This window comes from Nothobranchius furzeri, chromosome 7 (assembly GCF_043380555.1).
Source record: "Nothobranchius furzeri strain GRZ-AD chromosome 7, NfurGRZ-RIMD1, whole genome shotgun sequence".
NCBI lineage: Eukaryota > Metazoa > Chordata > Actinopteri > Cyprinodontiformes > Nothobranchiidae > Nothobranchius > Nothobranchius furzeri.
Genome location: NC_091747.1, coordinates 54,941,906 through 54,957,695, shown reverse-complemented (window position 1 = coordinate 54,957,695; position 15,790 = coordinate 54,941,906). Strand labels below are relative to the sequence as shown.

Here is a 15,790-nt window from a genome sequence, read left to right as displayed (position 1 = left end):
ACCTAGGACCTGTTTGCCATGGGTGACCCTACCAGAGGCATAAAGCCTCAGACAACTTAGCGGTAAGGCGGTAGCCCAGCTTTATCACACTTTTTGTGTAACAAAACAAAAATAAAATAGTAAATGAATAATTAATCAGTTAATATAGTCGTGTTGTAAATACTCAACAATCCGTAAATATATAATCAGTAAAAAGATAAAGAAAAATAAATCCTTATTATTTGTATTTAGTCGTTGTGAGCGTCTCTTGTCACGTGACGCTCAATGACGTACCACATCGCTTCGACACACCCTGTTCGCTCTGCCAGTAGAGGAAGAAAGATGGCGCCCACACACGTATTGAGATGCTGTCAACGAGGTTTGGCGTGGATACCTGTGATATTTATCTCCCTGGTCGTCTGCTGGTCTTATTACGCCTACGTGGTGGAGCTTTGTATATGTAAGTAGATGAGCTGCCACCGTCTCCCTCGCTTTAATGGCGTTAAACGGACATGTTTTTGTTGTCCGTCCTCACAAACCAGCAGCTCGTGCCATCAGGAAGTGATGGACTTCTGCTCAACAGCGGTGTTGGAAATCGTTTCTAAATCAATAGACACCTGTTTATAATCAGCCTGCTGACAAATGTTCACTTTGCCTTAGTGTCGGGGAGAATTGTGTTTAAAGAAAATGTTGACGCTGCGGCTCAAATAGCTGCGCGTCTAGTTTGTGTCGAGTCTGAAGGGAAAATGGGGAAAAAACCGCTAATAAAACCAATCTGAGCACAGAAATGAGCGATGTTACTCTGAATGGAACCACCATAGTCTTGTCACCTCTGGTTCTTAGACCTCCTGTTGCGACTTTTATGTATTCAATCATTGTCAGGAGAAAATGACAGTCTTACTGTTTTTTTATGTTATTGTGACTAAACAGATGGACAATACCGGTATATGCAATATTTGTGTAATGTGGCACTTCTGTTATATTTTTTATTGATTAGGCTGTAAATGCATCCATCTATAATCAAAATGAATAATTGTGTTTTTATGTAGAAATATGAAAAATTAAAGGATGTAGATGTTCCTTTGGTTATTTTCTGATCTGATTTTTATTTTTTTTGTAATTATGTTTTTGTACTGTTTACGTGTGTTAATTGTAGTGTGTTCTCTTTTGTTTTCGACAGTATACACCATTATTTAAGTGGTAAAATTTTTACAATGCTCTTTTATAACCAGTACCATGACAAATGTAAAAACTCGTGTTTTTTGGGAATAGCTATTTTAGAAAGTGTTAATAATTGACATCTAATGTCAGCTAATAACTTCAGAAATGTAAACAAACACGTCGTGAAATTTAAGGTGGTCTAAATGTTTATAAAATAAATTTTCATGACTTGCTCTAAGTTTTTTGAGATTAGATGTGCATTAAGCCAGCAGAAACACTTGACTCCACTCTGAGTAGCCATTATTTATTTGTCCAGTCAGAACTGTTCTGTTTCTACACCTGAGCTTGTTTTTCCACACAACTATTAAAAAGATGTTTTTAAAATGCATCTTAGTTTATAGTATAGTTCTTTTTAAATAACATCACTTATTAGACTTTATCTATTTTATTTTGATAAAACTGTTATATCGTGTCACAAACTAGGTAAAATTAAAGAGAAGAAATAAAATGGATGTAAAAAAATATCATGAATTCATGAAAATAAGCTACTAGGGTCTGAGATGGAACAACATAATCCCCACCCCTCAGACTGTTTGTAAAGGGTGTATCTGTAAATGCAAATTGTGATTTCTTTTGTCCTCATTTCTACTAAAATGTGTTTATTTTTAAATGTTTTTTAGCTGCTTAATCAGAGTTTCCAGCATTTTTATGTATTTTCTCAGCAGAAGAAATCTAATGTCACTCTCTTGGTTTTTGTATTAGAACATTTGATTAAATTAGCTTTAAGACATTACTTTTATTCATGGCATTGGAGATGGACTTAAACACTTTGCTTTCTTGAAAGGAAATTTAAAATAATTTGAACTTAAATGTATATTGAAATAAATTCTAATCATCCTATCATGTTATGTTTCTTTTCGGGTTGACATTTTGGTCAAATCTGACAATTTGGGCTAAATGTATCATGCAAATAGACAAAATGTTTCTATTTCTGGAATAAGTTTTGATAATAACTTCAACACTGATGTTTATATTTCTTTTTGATCTCTTGCAGTAACCATTAGAAGTATAGGAGAGAAGAGTAAGTGTCCAAAACATCCATCCATTGTCTGATCCCACTTGTCCATGTAGGGTCGCGGGGGGGGGGGGGTCATCCAGCGGCCAATGGGCGATCAGGCGGGGTACACCCTGGACAGAGAGCCAGTCCATCGCAGGGCAACACAGACACACAGGGCAAACACACACACTCACACCTAAGGGACAATCTGGACAGACCAATCAACCTAACAGTCATGTTTCTGGACTGTGGGAGGAAGCCAGAGTACCCGGAGAAAACCCACGCATGCACAGGGAGAACATGCAAACTCCATGCAGAAAGATCCCAGGCCGGGAAGCGAACCCAGGACCTTCTCGCTGCAAGGCAACAGCTCTAACCACTGCGCAGCCCGTATCCAAAACAATCATTATTTAATCTACTTTGTATAGAAGTTTACTGAGCTGAGCTCTTTTTGCTGCTTTAATCTCGTTATAGTGTGTAGAAAAGCATTTTGTAGATTTGGCGTTGAAAACTGGCTCAGGAACAGTTGCTGTCTCCTCAGTCAGCTTTACTTATTTGATTTTCCCGTCTCATTAATCACTTTGATGTCCCGTTTCTTCCTCTGCCTAAACAGCAGCATTTCCTCATGTCAGCTTGTGTTCATCCATGCTAGATTGTTTATAATGTTCGTATCCTGCTGCCCCCTTTTCCAGTCATCTACCTGGTCTTCTTCCACCTCTCCTTCGGCATGTTTGTGTGGTCTTATGTGAAGACCATCTTCAGTAAGCCTGCCAACCCATCCAATGAGGTATAACTCTGGAATAATGTTCCGAACTGCCGATCAGAAATAAAATCAGCCTCTTAGCAAAGCTGTGATAATGTGTTTTGCTTTAGTTTTGCCTGCCGAAGGCTGAGAAGGAGCGTTATGAGAAGGAAGAAAAGCCTGAGTTCCAGCAGGAGATTCTATGGAGAGCTGCTACCAACCTGCCTCTGTACACCCGCACAGGAACTGGAGGTACGATCGTGGCACCGATTGTCATTTAAATTAATTCGTATGACCGTCATAATATTGTTTTTGTTCCCATGTTGCAGCAGTCAGATACTGTGACCGCTGTCAGGTCATCAAGCCCGACCGGTGTCATCACTGCTCTGCGTGTGACATGTAAAACATTATTTTTATTTTAACTCCGCAGATTCTTCATGATTCATCCAGGATATTTAACTTTACTGTTATATTTTATAGTAATACGTTTCTAATCTTTGCTTTTTCAGGTGTGTGCTGAAGATGGACCACCACTGTCCCTGGTAAAAAAGTCACTTCTTACTGCTGTTCATGCTTTATTCAGGGTGATGATTTTTGTACACTTTCACATCATATCATGTAGGGATGTACGAAAACAACATTACAATGAAATGTCACAATATTTTGTGTTATTATATTGAGTCAATATTTAAAAGCAGAGTTTTATTGGGAATTGAGGCGCAAACATCTGCATTTCTTTTGTGCGGTGCAATTAAACCTCCGACTGCTAGGTGGCAGCAGATTTTACCGCCTTCATTCTGACGACACATCGAGATCTGGCAATGGCACTGGATGGGTTTTGGAAGCATTTGGCCTGAGTTTAACAATTAAATTAAGTTTGAAAATGTGAAAGTATCGTCTGACGTTTTGTATTACGATGGATGGTATCGCCAGATTCTTGCCAACACACACTTCTATCTTGAAGATGTGTCACCAAGTCTAGAGAAACTTTTTTGGGCTTTTTATTTACAATCTTATTAACTTTTAAACTGTAGTCTCGGGTTTTTGTTTTCTTTACCGTTGAATGTTAAAATACTTCACTTGACCACCATGGTGTTTAGGGATGTGTATTTTTGAAATTCTGGCGATACGATACATATCACGATACACGGGAAATTATACGATATATCACAATATATTGCGATACATTCAGTCAGACGTTACAAGCAATTTTTTTACTGAACTTATTGTAAGAATGTTCAATAAACAGTCCAAACTGATACGTAACATGTTTATCATGAGGTATCTGAACCATGATGGAGGGATTTACATTTCAGTGGTGGAAACAAAACCCGCTGCACACTGCTGCTAACTAGCGGGTGGCGATTGAATTGCGCAAAACGAAAAGAAAATACACAAATGTTTGCATGTAAATTCTTTCAGGAATTAGATACACGGCTTTTGAATATCGATGTAATAATCGCAGGAAAAAATATCACGATATTGTGCCATATCGATATTTCTGATACACGGCTTTTGAATATCGATATAATATTGCTGGGGAAAATATCACGATATATTGCCATATCAATATTTTCTTACATCCCTAATGGTGTTAATAACCCGCAATAATCTTGTTCTGAAGCCTTGTTTCTCCTGCATCGGGCATTTTAAAATGCTTCAGAGACTTTTATTTAAACTTTTATTGACTTATGATGCAAATTCAATCTCTGTGCGCCTGCAGGGTGAACAACTGTGTTGGCTTCTCCAACTACAAGTTCTTCATCCTTTTCCTGGCCTACTCACTGGTGTACTGTTTGTTCATCGCGGCCACGGTTCTGCAGTACTTCATAAAGTTCTGGACGGTGAGTAAATGAAGCAGAGACACACTTCACTTGTTTGCAGATGCGGAGCCAGGATGTGCGAACTTTCTGTGCTGCCCCCTCGTCACACTCTGACCTCTTGACCGGAGTCGTCATTCTTCTCTGATCCCTCTTTTCTCTGACTCTAAGAACCCAGGAGGCTTTAAACAGCAGTAGCTCCACTCGGATTTCCTCTCATCTCTTCCTCTTTATTCTTTCCTTTACTGGCACAGTTTGAAACATCTTTATAACACCTTTTTCCCGTTCTACTAAATTTAGCCTCACGTAAACTTTGTAATTTACCCTTTCCTCCTTTTCCGGCTGTTCTCTCCTGGCTTTGCTAACCAGTTTGTTTTCGTTTGTACTAAAGCTTTGTCGGAGGAAATCGGCAGAGAACTGTCCAAAGGTAACCGAGCCTTCCTCCGAAGCATGTAGCGTTGTTGTGTCAATACAACGTGCATGAAGTAATCTGGTTTGCACTCTTCTCTCACTCTGTTCCTTTTAATCTTTTAATTTAATGATTTTTTTTCCAGAAAATCTTGAAGTGAATTTGGTGTTTATTCTAGTTTCTCTCTCTCTCTCCTCTCCTCTGTTTCCCAGAATGAGCTAGAAGACACTCGAGCCAAATTCCACGTCCTGTTTCTATTTTTTGTGGCGGCTATGTTCTGCATCAGTATTTTGTCCCTCTTCAGCTACCATCTGTGGCTTGTTGGGAAGAACAGGTCCACTATAGGTAACAAACACACACACACACTGAGTCTCTTAAAGTCAACATATTTTTTATTGTTAAAAGTGACACAAGTTTGGCTGTTTTAGCTGGAAATTCTGTTATGTAGCAGGCCGTAATCTACATAATGTTTTAATTTTATCACATTTAACTCATTCACTGCCAGCCATTTCCCGATCAGAAAAGCCCTTCGCTGCCAGCGTTTTTCAGTGTTTTTACTGTTTTTTAAGAGTCGCGGAACGTTGCGCGCTAGACGCCAAAACAATCAAAACAAAGCGGAGACTCACCTCGTACATCAGGAAGAATCTGCGCGTTTCGAGCGTTATCCGTTCTTTCATAATCCGTTGTTGAATTGTGATTGGTGGAAGCTTTACCGGTTCGCACCTCACTTTTTTACGGCAGCGGCCCAAAACGATCTTCTAACACATGGATTTTCTGCTTCCTGATCACGTGACATGCAAGGGCATGTCCAGGGAGCGGCCTGGGGTAGCACATGCCACCCTTGGAATCTGAATGGCCACCCCGTGTGTCACCACACTGGATTCCCTTTAAAAAGGCATTTCATTGTCCACAAAAGGCTTGGAGTAAAACAAAAAAGCATAACCATTGGTGCCACCCATGCACAAAGTAGTGCCTCACCTGGGCCACCCCATTTTAAAAGATCTGGACACGCCACTGGTGACGTGTTATGTACGTGGATGAAGATCGGCTTTAGAGCTGGGATGTTTGTTCTCACGTTGCGGGGGCTCGTTCCAACGTAAAAAAATGCAAATGATGACTTTAGTCATTGGCAGTGAAAGGTTGGATTTAAAATGACGACTTTTGTCATCAGTGGCAGTGAATGAGTTCATGTGTATGGGTGTTAGAGTTGGGGTCCTGGCTCGTCTTGGACACGGGCAAGTAGGGCTGGGCGATATTGCCTAAAATCAATATCACCATATATTGAGGATTTCACCTCGATAACGATAAATGGACGATAACTACAGGTGTGCGCAGAAACAAAAGTTGTCCACTAGATGGGGCTGTCGCATTAATTACGTTGAGTCACATTTTTACGTGACTCAAGGTGATACAGCTTCTTAAAGGGACATGAACGTTGCTAACCTACACAGATCTTTTGATTTTTTTTTTATTATCAAATTTATTGACATGGGAAAAATGATCACGATAAGAGTCAGAAATTTCGATAACGATAAATTTCTGATTTATTGCCCCGTCCTACGGGCAAGGATAAAAAATTTTGGAACCATGGAAACAACTAGACCTTATTTAAACCAGCATAAGAATACAAGACTTGTGGACAAACAATTTTATTGGAGTAAGTTTTTTCTTGGAGAGGGCTCTTCTCTATCGATGATGTAAGTCTTCAAACGGAGAGTTAGACATTATTTAGAATACATTTACCACAGTTTGTCCACAGTTCTAGTTGTATCCTTGATCGCCATTTGGGATTGAAGTCAAGACTTTTCTGATGATGCATAGCATGTAGATGTACATAGAACGTGTTACGAAAAGATGCTGATTTGATGTGGAAGGTTGTTTTTAATGCAGAGGAGGTCTGATAAAGCTGGCAGGTATTCTTTCATGTTCAATTTGTGAGATTAATTCTTAAGGATGAAAAACAGTATTGCCCGTTAAAAAACAATAAGCTAAGGGCTCGTACTATTGCCAAAAAGGAGGAGTTTAAAGTTCTATAGTTGTCACACACACTGGTGTGGTGAAAATTGTCCTCCGTGTTTGACCCGTCCCCGTGGGGAGCGGTGAGCAGCAGACACGGCCACACCCAGGAACTATTTGGTGGTTTAAGGAGCAAGAATCAGTAAGAAAACTAATATTACACCCAGATTTCAAACTCTAGGCTTGGCTTTGAAACTAAAGGAGGTGAGGTCGTGGTTGATTCTTGTGTGAAATTTGAGGGAGAGCTATGATAATACTCTTTCCTCCTGATGTTTAAGATTTGAGTCACCCATTTGGGTTAAACACCGGGCTTAACAAAGTTATGTGAACCTGATATCGTATCAGACAAGGACTGAATAATCTTTGCAATAAAAGAATGTAAACTAAAGTGGACCTTAGGCAGAACCCTGTGGAACCCCACAGGTTAAAAGAGGTGGTACCAATCCAGTGCAAAGCCAGTGATTCCTGCTTTAAGGTAGATTTTTCTGCTCTGTGGTATCAAGGGCAGCACTGAGATTCAGCCAGAAGCCATTGGTCACTTGTCCTTCTAAATACAAAGGAAGAAAGCAATCCCGTTGTGAAATGTAACAGGTTGGCAGTTGTGCTTTGAACAAGATTTGAGATGGAGTCTACAAATGTGTGAATAGTAGTCAATGTTGGTCATTTTTACCTTCAAGCAGCTGGTTAAATACCATGGTACTGGTCAGTGAAGCGTCCTTTCGCCCAAGTTTGAACTGTCTCCATGTTGCGTCCTCTCTGCAGAGGCATTCAGGGCCCCAGTCTTCAGAACAGGCTCAGATAAGAATGGCTTTTCTCTGGGCTTCCGGAAGAACATCGTTCAGGTCTTTGGAGACCAGAAGAAATACTGGCTGCTCCCAGTCTTCACCAGGTAAACCAGATGACTTTGTTTTAAGGTAGAAGAGGTCTGGTGAAGCTGGCGGGTTTTCTTCAATGTTCAATTTAGCTTTATGTGTAACAAAAGGGCAAATATCGTAAAGAGGTTGTACAGCTTGGTCATGTCTAGTCTCTGGTTTCCTGTCTTGTGCGCTCCAGTCAGGGAGATGGTATGACGTTCCCGACTCGGCTAGTCAACATAGATCCAGAGCAGGCCCCGGTGACGCTGTATCCTGAACCCAGTAAAAGGTGACTGATGATGAAGATGATGCAGATACACACTTCTCTGTTTACATCACTGTAACACGACTGATTTTCATGTTTCAGTGCGACTGACGTCACTGTGAGCCCGCTGAGCGAGTCTCAGAACCGCCTTCTGAGCAACGAGAAGCAGGCCAACAACGTTGAGGACTACCTCGCTGACGACAACATCAAATCAGGTGAGCTCCAGCAGCGATGATGACTTTTGTCAGACCGAATGAACACCCACAGCTCTGCTTATTGTATGCTGCGTCTGCCTTTGCAGCTGAAAGTGAAACCATCACAGTCTCCATGGAGAGCGAGTCCTAACCAGGTAACCAGACCCGCCCGCATTCAACTTTTTGGTTGTAAACCGCTGCTTCATGTTTAATTTTTCTATTTCTTCTCTGCCACAGGAGAAATGCCTGTCCTCTAATAAAAAGCCTTAAACAACCCAACAGTTTAGCTAGTCTCCACGGCAACCGCATCTCCTCAGATCCATTCAGAGTATTTATGGACACCCTTCGCTGCAGCTTTTCTTGAGTAGCCTCGACATATTAGCATATGTGGGACATCTCTCACTAACTCCCATAGGAGATGTTTGTTCTACGCCGTGATGCAGATCTCCTTTTGCTGTTCTCCTTCACATGTGGGGAGTTTGTTTATGAAGAATGTCCAAAGGACTCCAGTTTTTTTTTTTTTTACTGTTTAGCTTTTGTGCCAAAAGCCTCGACGGTGCACCAGGAGTTATTTTACAGTAACGGTTGTGAAAAGGAGATGCTGAAGAAGGTTTTTTTTTTTTTAAGGTACAGCACATGCTGTGGAGATGGACCCATTTAACCTACTGTTACATGTTCATTTTTTATTATATTTTATTATATTCATTATATTGTGGTTTGCACCTTTTTGAGATGGATGTTTTCCCACCAAAACCCTGGACTCGGCTGTGTGGTTCAGTAGACTGTCCCTGTCCACAGCAGGGGGACACTATGGGATTTTGGTTGGACATTACAGCACAAGATGGAGCATTTGCACTTTACTTTTGAAATGTCCATCAGAAACCATGTGCTTTTCTACCATTTTCTGTTTTTCTTTTACACATCTGAGATGCATTATTAGTCATTTATCATGTTTTGTATAACGGTTCAAGCAGCAGTCAATATTTTCTTTTTATAACTAAAAAAAACAAACCCTCTGCTTTAAGTATATTCGTGACCAAGTGGTGTTGAACTATGCTGCGTGGAAATGGAGAGTCTCACTCACACATTGTCCCTCTAGCTGCTGATAGGGGATGTCTACAGATCTTCCTTTTTTATTTCTACTGCTCAACCTTTAATGAGATTCCACCACTCGTTGCCAAAAAAGGGCTGAAATGTCAGGAGCTCTGACATCTGAACCTGAAGTGTTTACAGCATGCTAGCTTTACTCTCACTGGCTAACATTACCAAGCAGCAGCAGCGGAGGTGGGGTTCACCATAGATATGTATATAAACACCACAGGTTGTGTTATCAGATCTGGACAGCAGGTGGCGACAAATCTGTTTCCTATTCTCATCAAATTGAGTTTTTGGGTGCTTCTTTGAATATATCTTTTTTTATTTAGATGTTGCTACCATGACATCACTTTAGTGTAATAACACAGTGTGAGAGAGAATTGTGGACAGCAGCATCTGGAATCGCGCTGTGTTGTAAAATTGTGGAAAAGACCCTTAAACTGTAACGGTGGCGCGTCTCGTGTAAGTGTCGAACATCTGATGTTTGAGTCTCTGGGTCAAAGTCTGTAAAACCGTGTTGCTGGATCCCACCGGACCCTGGTGTTGTTCATGTTTACAGCCGTTTCTGATGCTCGGGATGTGCCTGTGGTGTTTTCATGATGATGCTAGTCGTACCTTTACGGGTGTGTTTGTGATCACCAGTGATCAGCGGGGGATTTTTTCATGATAGTGTTGTCGCACTGTAACTATAAGAGACCTTGACCCAAAGCAGAGGAGTTCTGATTGATTTCGGCTCTCTATCAACAACATATTTATATATTTAGTGACAGGACACTCGTGTCAGTGTAGGAGTCTGCTTTGGTTTATTTTGGGGTTTAAAACCTTGGACCACCTGGCTGGTTGGTCTTGAGGCTGAGTGAGTGAGTGAGTGAGTGAGTGAGTGAGTGAGTGAGTGTGTGTGTGTGTGTGTGTGTGTGTTATTATGCTTGTCTACATTATTCCTGTCTTGGGATTTTTACCTGAGCATCCTTGTCTTAAAAGCATGGCACCTAACATCTGAAGAAAGTAAAACATGTTTTGCTGTTTTTGGGGGATTACAGTGTCAGACTTTTTATTTTTTTTATTTTTACTTTGCCGTCTTTTCAATGAGCTTTACTCTGGTCTGTATAAAACTGAAGCCATAAACTCTTGTGAAAACGGAAGGCTGGACGATTCTGTTCTCCTTTTCTAGACAGATCTCATGCTACGTCTTGTCACGGTGCAGGTCATAGCCTGTCATAATGTGCTAACCGCTACATTCTGGTTTTGTTATCCTATTTTACAATGTGTGTAAATACTATGTAAGCAAAGACACGTATATTTTTCTTGTCTAATTAATTTTACTGTTCCTATTTGAATGAAGTTCGTGCTTCTACACGGTTATCATACAAATAAATGTTTTTGGTTCTTTTCTACAAAACGTGTTTCATTTTGTGCTTTGCAGTTTTGTCCATTCTTATCAATAGGATCATTGATGTCTTATTTTCAGTTTTTGTGAAACCCTACAGCTCACATTTGTTCCACATGCTCAACGCTTGGTGCACAGGCTTGTCAGGCTTGTGGAAACTCAGTTTGACACAGTCAGAAGTCTGGCAGCAGAAATCTGGGAAACCTGGATTTATGTAACTCCACACCAGCTGATCATTGTTTTGGAACAAAAATGTCTTCAGGCCATAGTCAACTCAAATGACAACATAATGCATACATTAAAGAAACTTTGCACTGCTTTTCTCTCAGTTATCCTTTAGTTTAGCAACTTTTTAGAGTAAAGATGGCCATGTCTGAGAATTTAAATTGTAAATGTTGAAAATTTTGAAGCATTTTTAAAATTAAAAATGTAAAAAAGGCAAAAAGTAAAGAGTCAAAAAAGAAACATAAAAAAATTTGGGATGTCCCGTTCCGATATCGACATCGGAAGTAATTCAATATCGGCTCAAAAACAATGTATCGGATTATATCGGATGGCATCAAAAATCTCCAATATAAGTCCATTAAGTTTCCCATTTTTGCAACCAATGGTTTAAGTTTTTTTTTTCATACTTACCCTTATTGGCTCTTGTTCTCCGATTGAGTAACATCACTTAATCAAGCCTTTCATACATTCCACACTACAAAATGGGTAAAAGTATGATTTGTGCTGATATATCAGATTGATATCGGTTTCGGTCAATACTGAAGGCTTCACTATCTTTATCGTATTGGAAGTGAAAAAGTTGTATCGAGACATCCCTTAAAAAAAAAGATAAAACTGTCTGCTACACTAAAAGGTTAAAATGTACAAAAAGGAAGTGTGTGTGTGTGTGTGTGTGTGGGGGGGGGGGGGTCTTTCAATGGCCCTCAGTAGCAATCAAAGGTCGTAAACTTGAATTTCTCGCTATTTGAGTAAAACCATTTTAAAGGCTTCCCTGAAAAACCATTTGTTGCAAAAAAAAAATTTCTGATTATAATCAGTCGCTGAGTTTTTCACGCATTATCTTCTGATAGGAAACTAGGAGTTGAAAATCCTGACAGATCTACGTCACACTGGCACTTAACCATTCATGGGCTCACCCATCTTTACTCGTGATGAGGAAGGCTATGGTTGGTTTAGCGTCCAGGAAACGGCAGAGAACGTCTCTGCTGGTAGAAGTTAACAGCAACTCCACAACGCGGCGAAAGTCATTCAGACCTGCATTATTTGTGGAGATAAAACATCAAAGTTGCAACTGGAATCTGTGACAGTCACGTTGCTGTTAGCCACCTTGCTGTTAGCCAATCGGAGGAAAAATATCAAAATATGAGGAAACGAGCCAACGGCCCAGAGCAAACCCACAGCAGCCCCAGAGCGCAAAGGTCTTTCTGGGATTCTCCAGCTCTCACAAGTTGTCAGTCATCCTCTGGTCCTAAATAGTCTTTAGTTTTACAATGAACCAAAGTGAACGGGCTGCATGTCCAGGCCGGATGAAGATAACTTTATGTTTATTTATTTGGCAGAAGCTTTTATCCAAAGCGACATACACTTTTTAACTTGTAGGGCATGTTGTGATCTGTAGGGGAAACCGGAGTACCCGGAGGAAACCCACGCATGCATGGGGAGAACATGCATCTCCACGCAGAAAGGCCACAGCCGAGTATCGAACCTGCAACCTTCTTGCTGTGAGGCAACAGTGCTAACGACTGCGCCACCATGCAGCTTTATTGTTGTTCAAACTCAGCATCAGAAAGAAGAAAGATGGGGATTTTGACCCACAATTGTTCAGGAAATTGTCCAGAAAGGAAACTACCCAGTTAACAGCAGCTTTGTGGATGAAACTGCCTCAAGGTCAAAGGTCAGAAGGACGTAAACCGATTCTAGGTGATGGAGAAGCTACAGTAGGTAAAACCCCACTGATTACAACCAAAATCTGCAATCTCAACAGAATCCAGAACCTGTTTGACCAATCGGCAGCAACAGTGTGGCGTCATCTCCAACCGGGTGTCATGTTGTGAGGGTGGAGATGGTAGGACCATGTGTGGTGGTGTGTTCAGGAGGCAGGAGAGCAGGCACGGATGAAATAAAAATGGTTTTAATAGTAACCGGGAGTGACAGGACGAAACAAGGGCATGCACATTCAATGATCCAACAAAGACAGGTACAAGACGGGAGGTATAAATACACAGGGATAATTAGGAACACATGGGCATATTAATGAGGGGCAGGTGAGAACAATAGGACTAATCAAGGCAGGAGCGACACAGTCAGGGAGGCCGGGGCAGATCGTGACAGTACCCCCCCCCCCCCCCCCCCCCCCCTTAAGGGGCGGATACCAGACGCCCACAAGGCCACATAACACAGTAGACTAGGGAACACCAGAACAGGAACTCTGAAGTTGGGACGGACTCGAACACTTGACTCGGGAACACATGACTCGGGAGACAGGAAGACTGGACATGGGAACTTGGTCACTGAATTTAGCGGGCGCGGGACACCGGACCTCGACAGCAGCAGGCACAGGACTCCGGAACTCGACAGGACACACAAAAACACGCAACTCAGTCCGGGGCTGCAGAGCAGGGGCCTCTCGTTTAGGCGGCACAACTCCGACTTACAAAGTCTCCTTGAGCTCAGACCGGGGTTATAGAGCAGGGGCCTCTCGGTTAGGTGGCACAACTCTGACTGACGAGGGTCTTTTGAGCTTGGACCAGGAAACTCGGACTTGGACACACAAACTCAAACACTTGACTTGAGACTTGGACACACGAACTCAAACACTTGACTTGAGACTTGGACACACAAACTCAAACACTTGACTTGAGACTTGGACACACGAACTCAAACACTTGACTTGAGACTTGGACACACGAACTCAAACACTTGACTTGAGACTTGGACACACGAACTCAAACACTTGACTTGAGACTTGGACACACGAACTCAAACACTTGACTTGAGACTTGGACACACGAACTCAAACACTTGACTTGAGACTCGAGACCAGGAACTCGAACACTTGACTTGAGACCCGGAACACTTGAGACCCGGAACACTTGAGACCCGGAACAGGAACACTAAACTGCAGCAGCAGGTGTGGGACCCAGCAGAGACTGCAGCATGAAGGACCCACAGGCACAGACCCCGCAGGCGTGAACCAGGAAGCGGAAGAACAGCAGGAGTGACGCGAGGAAACCAGGAGTGGTAGCAGGTACTCGGCAAACAGTCCTGAGCAGGTGCACACCAAGACTCGACTGGATCCACAGGCAGGCTCAGGTGAAGGGAAGCAGACAAGGAGCAGAAGACCAGCCCTGCCACGCCGAAGAACGCTGGCGTGCGCAGGGGGTTTTACCTCCATAAAAAACTCCAGAAAACGGCAGCTTCCATGAAAAACAGGACGGGGCGAAAACAGCAGGAGAAGAATGACCCTGACCACCCCGAAAACAAAATAGGATGCGCCAGGATCTCCCAGAGGGCTCGACCACCCCGAGACAGGTAGGATGCGCCGAATAACCAATAACTCCAGGCCGAAATCTCCCTCCGCTGAACGGGAAAAAAAGAAAGAATAATCCTCCAGAAACAGATGTCAGGGCTCACCACAGGTCCAGGTTGGTTGGATCATTCTGTCATGTTGTGAGGGTGGAGATGGTAGGACCATGTATGGTGGTGGGTTCAGGAGGCAGGAGAGCAGGCACGGATGAAATAAAAATGGTTTTAATAGTAACCGGGAGCGACAGGATGAAACAAGGACATGCACATTCAATGATCCAACAAAGACAGGTACAAGACGGGAGGTATAAATACACAGGGATAATTAGGAACACATGGGCATATTAACGAGGGGCAGGTGAGAACAATAGGACTAATCAAGGCAGGAGTGACACAGTCAGGGAGGCCGGGGCAGATCATGACACCGGGCTCAGATCTTTGTGAAATCTTGATCATTTTAAATGAAAACAATGGGATTTGTCTGGTGATGGCTTGAGACATTCCCCCTCTCATCCAAGAAGGTTCTTCAATTGTAGAAGTTGGGTTGGAGTTAGGAGGTGTATAAATTGAGATCAGAAACAAACATGCTGATTGGGCAACTGAGAGCAGTTCCGTGTTTGTGTCATTGGTTCTGACGATCTCAACAGGTGCCAGCATGTGCACAGTTTTGGTCACGTTTCAAGGTGCGAGTTTCAGGGAAACTGCTTTTGGTGACGAGTCAATACTGCAATTCATGCTTTGTTTTTCCCCACAAGGTTTTCTGGTGCATTAAACTCAGGTAACACTCTGATTAAAACTGGTTCACCTAAATGACTAAACACCCAAACACAAACTCAGTGTTGTGGTACATGGATTCTGGTGCAACGAGGAACGCACGAACTGCTAAAGCGAAGAAAGAGAACAGCAGATACACATAAGGAAGGCACAACATAAAAGAGCTAACGCATCAGATCAAGACAGTCCATCTACACCTCAGGGACCAAGGTCACTTATATGAAGATGCAACGTCCACAAATGGTCAGGTTTTCATGTACAGTTTGACCCCTTCCGTATCTGGTCATATGGAGACAGGAGTCTACATTTGTTGCCTTTAATCTTCCGGATCCTGCCATTCCATCAGCTGGAGTCCGGGCCTCTCTGCAGCTTGGAACACATGATAACATATTGTCAACAAACTGTTCCTGTTTAAAGGCCTAAGCTTTCCTCATCACATCTACAGGATTCCTCATGTCTCTGAATAAAGTGACTATTTTCAGCTCATATGAGTTAATAAATCGTGA

General features: G+C 42.1%; 1 protein-coding gene across 4 annotated transcripts; it reads left to right on the top strand.

Moving 5' to 3' along the window:
• The first annotated feature begins 282 nt into the window (after positions 1-282).
• zdhhc20b (zinc finger DHHC-type palmitoyltransferase 20b) lies at positions 283-8,938 on the top strand. 4 transcript variants are annotated; one of them, XM_015955331.3, is made up of 14 exons: positions 283-439; positions 2,195-2,221; positions 2,890-2,984; positions 3,071-3,191; positions 3,269-3,338; positions 3,449-3,481; positions 4,663-4,783; positions 5,151-5,186; positions 5,381-5,513; positions 7,947-8,073; positions 8,238-8,327; positions 8,406-8,518; positions 8,605-8,652; positions 8,735-8,938. In XM_015955331.3, the coding sequence occupies exons 1-13, from the start codon at positions 322-324 to the stop codon at positions 8,646-8,648; spliced, it is 1,128 nt and encodes a 375-aa protein (XP_015810817.3). In that variant the 5' UTR covers positions 283-321; the 3' UTR covers positions 8,649-8,652; positions 8,735-8,938. The 4 variants fall into 4 exon arrangements, with proteins under 4 accessions (XP_015810817.3, XP_015810819.3, XP_015810818.3 ...); XM_015955333.3 differs by lacking the exon at positions 5,151-5,186; XM_015955332.3 differs by lacking the exon at positions 2,195-2,221 and having other exon boundaries at positions 285-439.
• Positions 8,939-15,790: the final 6,852 nt, after the last annotated feature.

Excerpts from the sequence above, each read along its gene's own strand:
- zdhhc20b (XM_015955331.3), top strand. The coding sequence starts at position 322 with ATGGCGCCCACACACGTATTGAGATGCTGTCAACGAGGTTTGGCGTGG. Across the intron at positions 440-2,194 it reads CGTGGTGGAGCTTTGTATAT|TAACCATTAGAAGTATAGGA; the intron begins GTAAGTAGATGA and ends GATCTCTTGCAG. Across the intron at positions 8,328-8,405 it reads TATCCTGAACCCAGTAAAAG|TGCGACTGACGTCACTGTGA; the intron begins GTGACTGATGAT and ends TTCATGTTTCAG.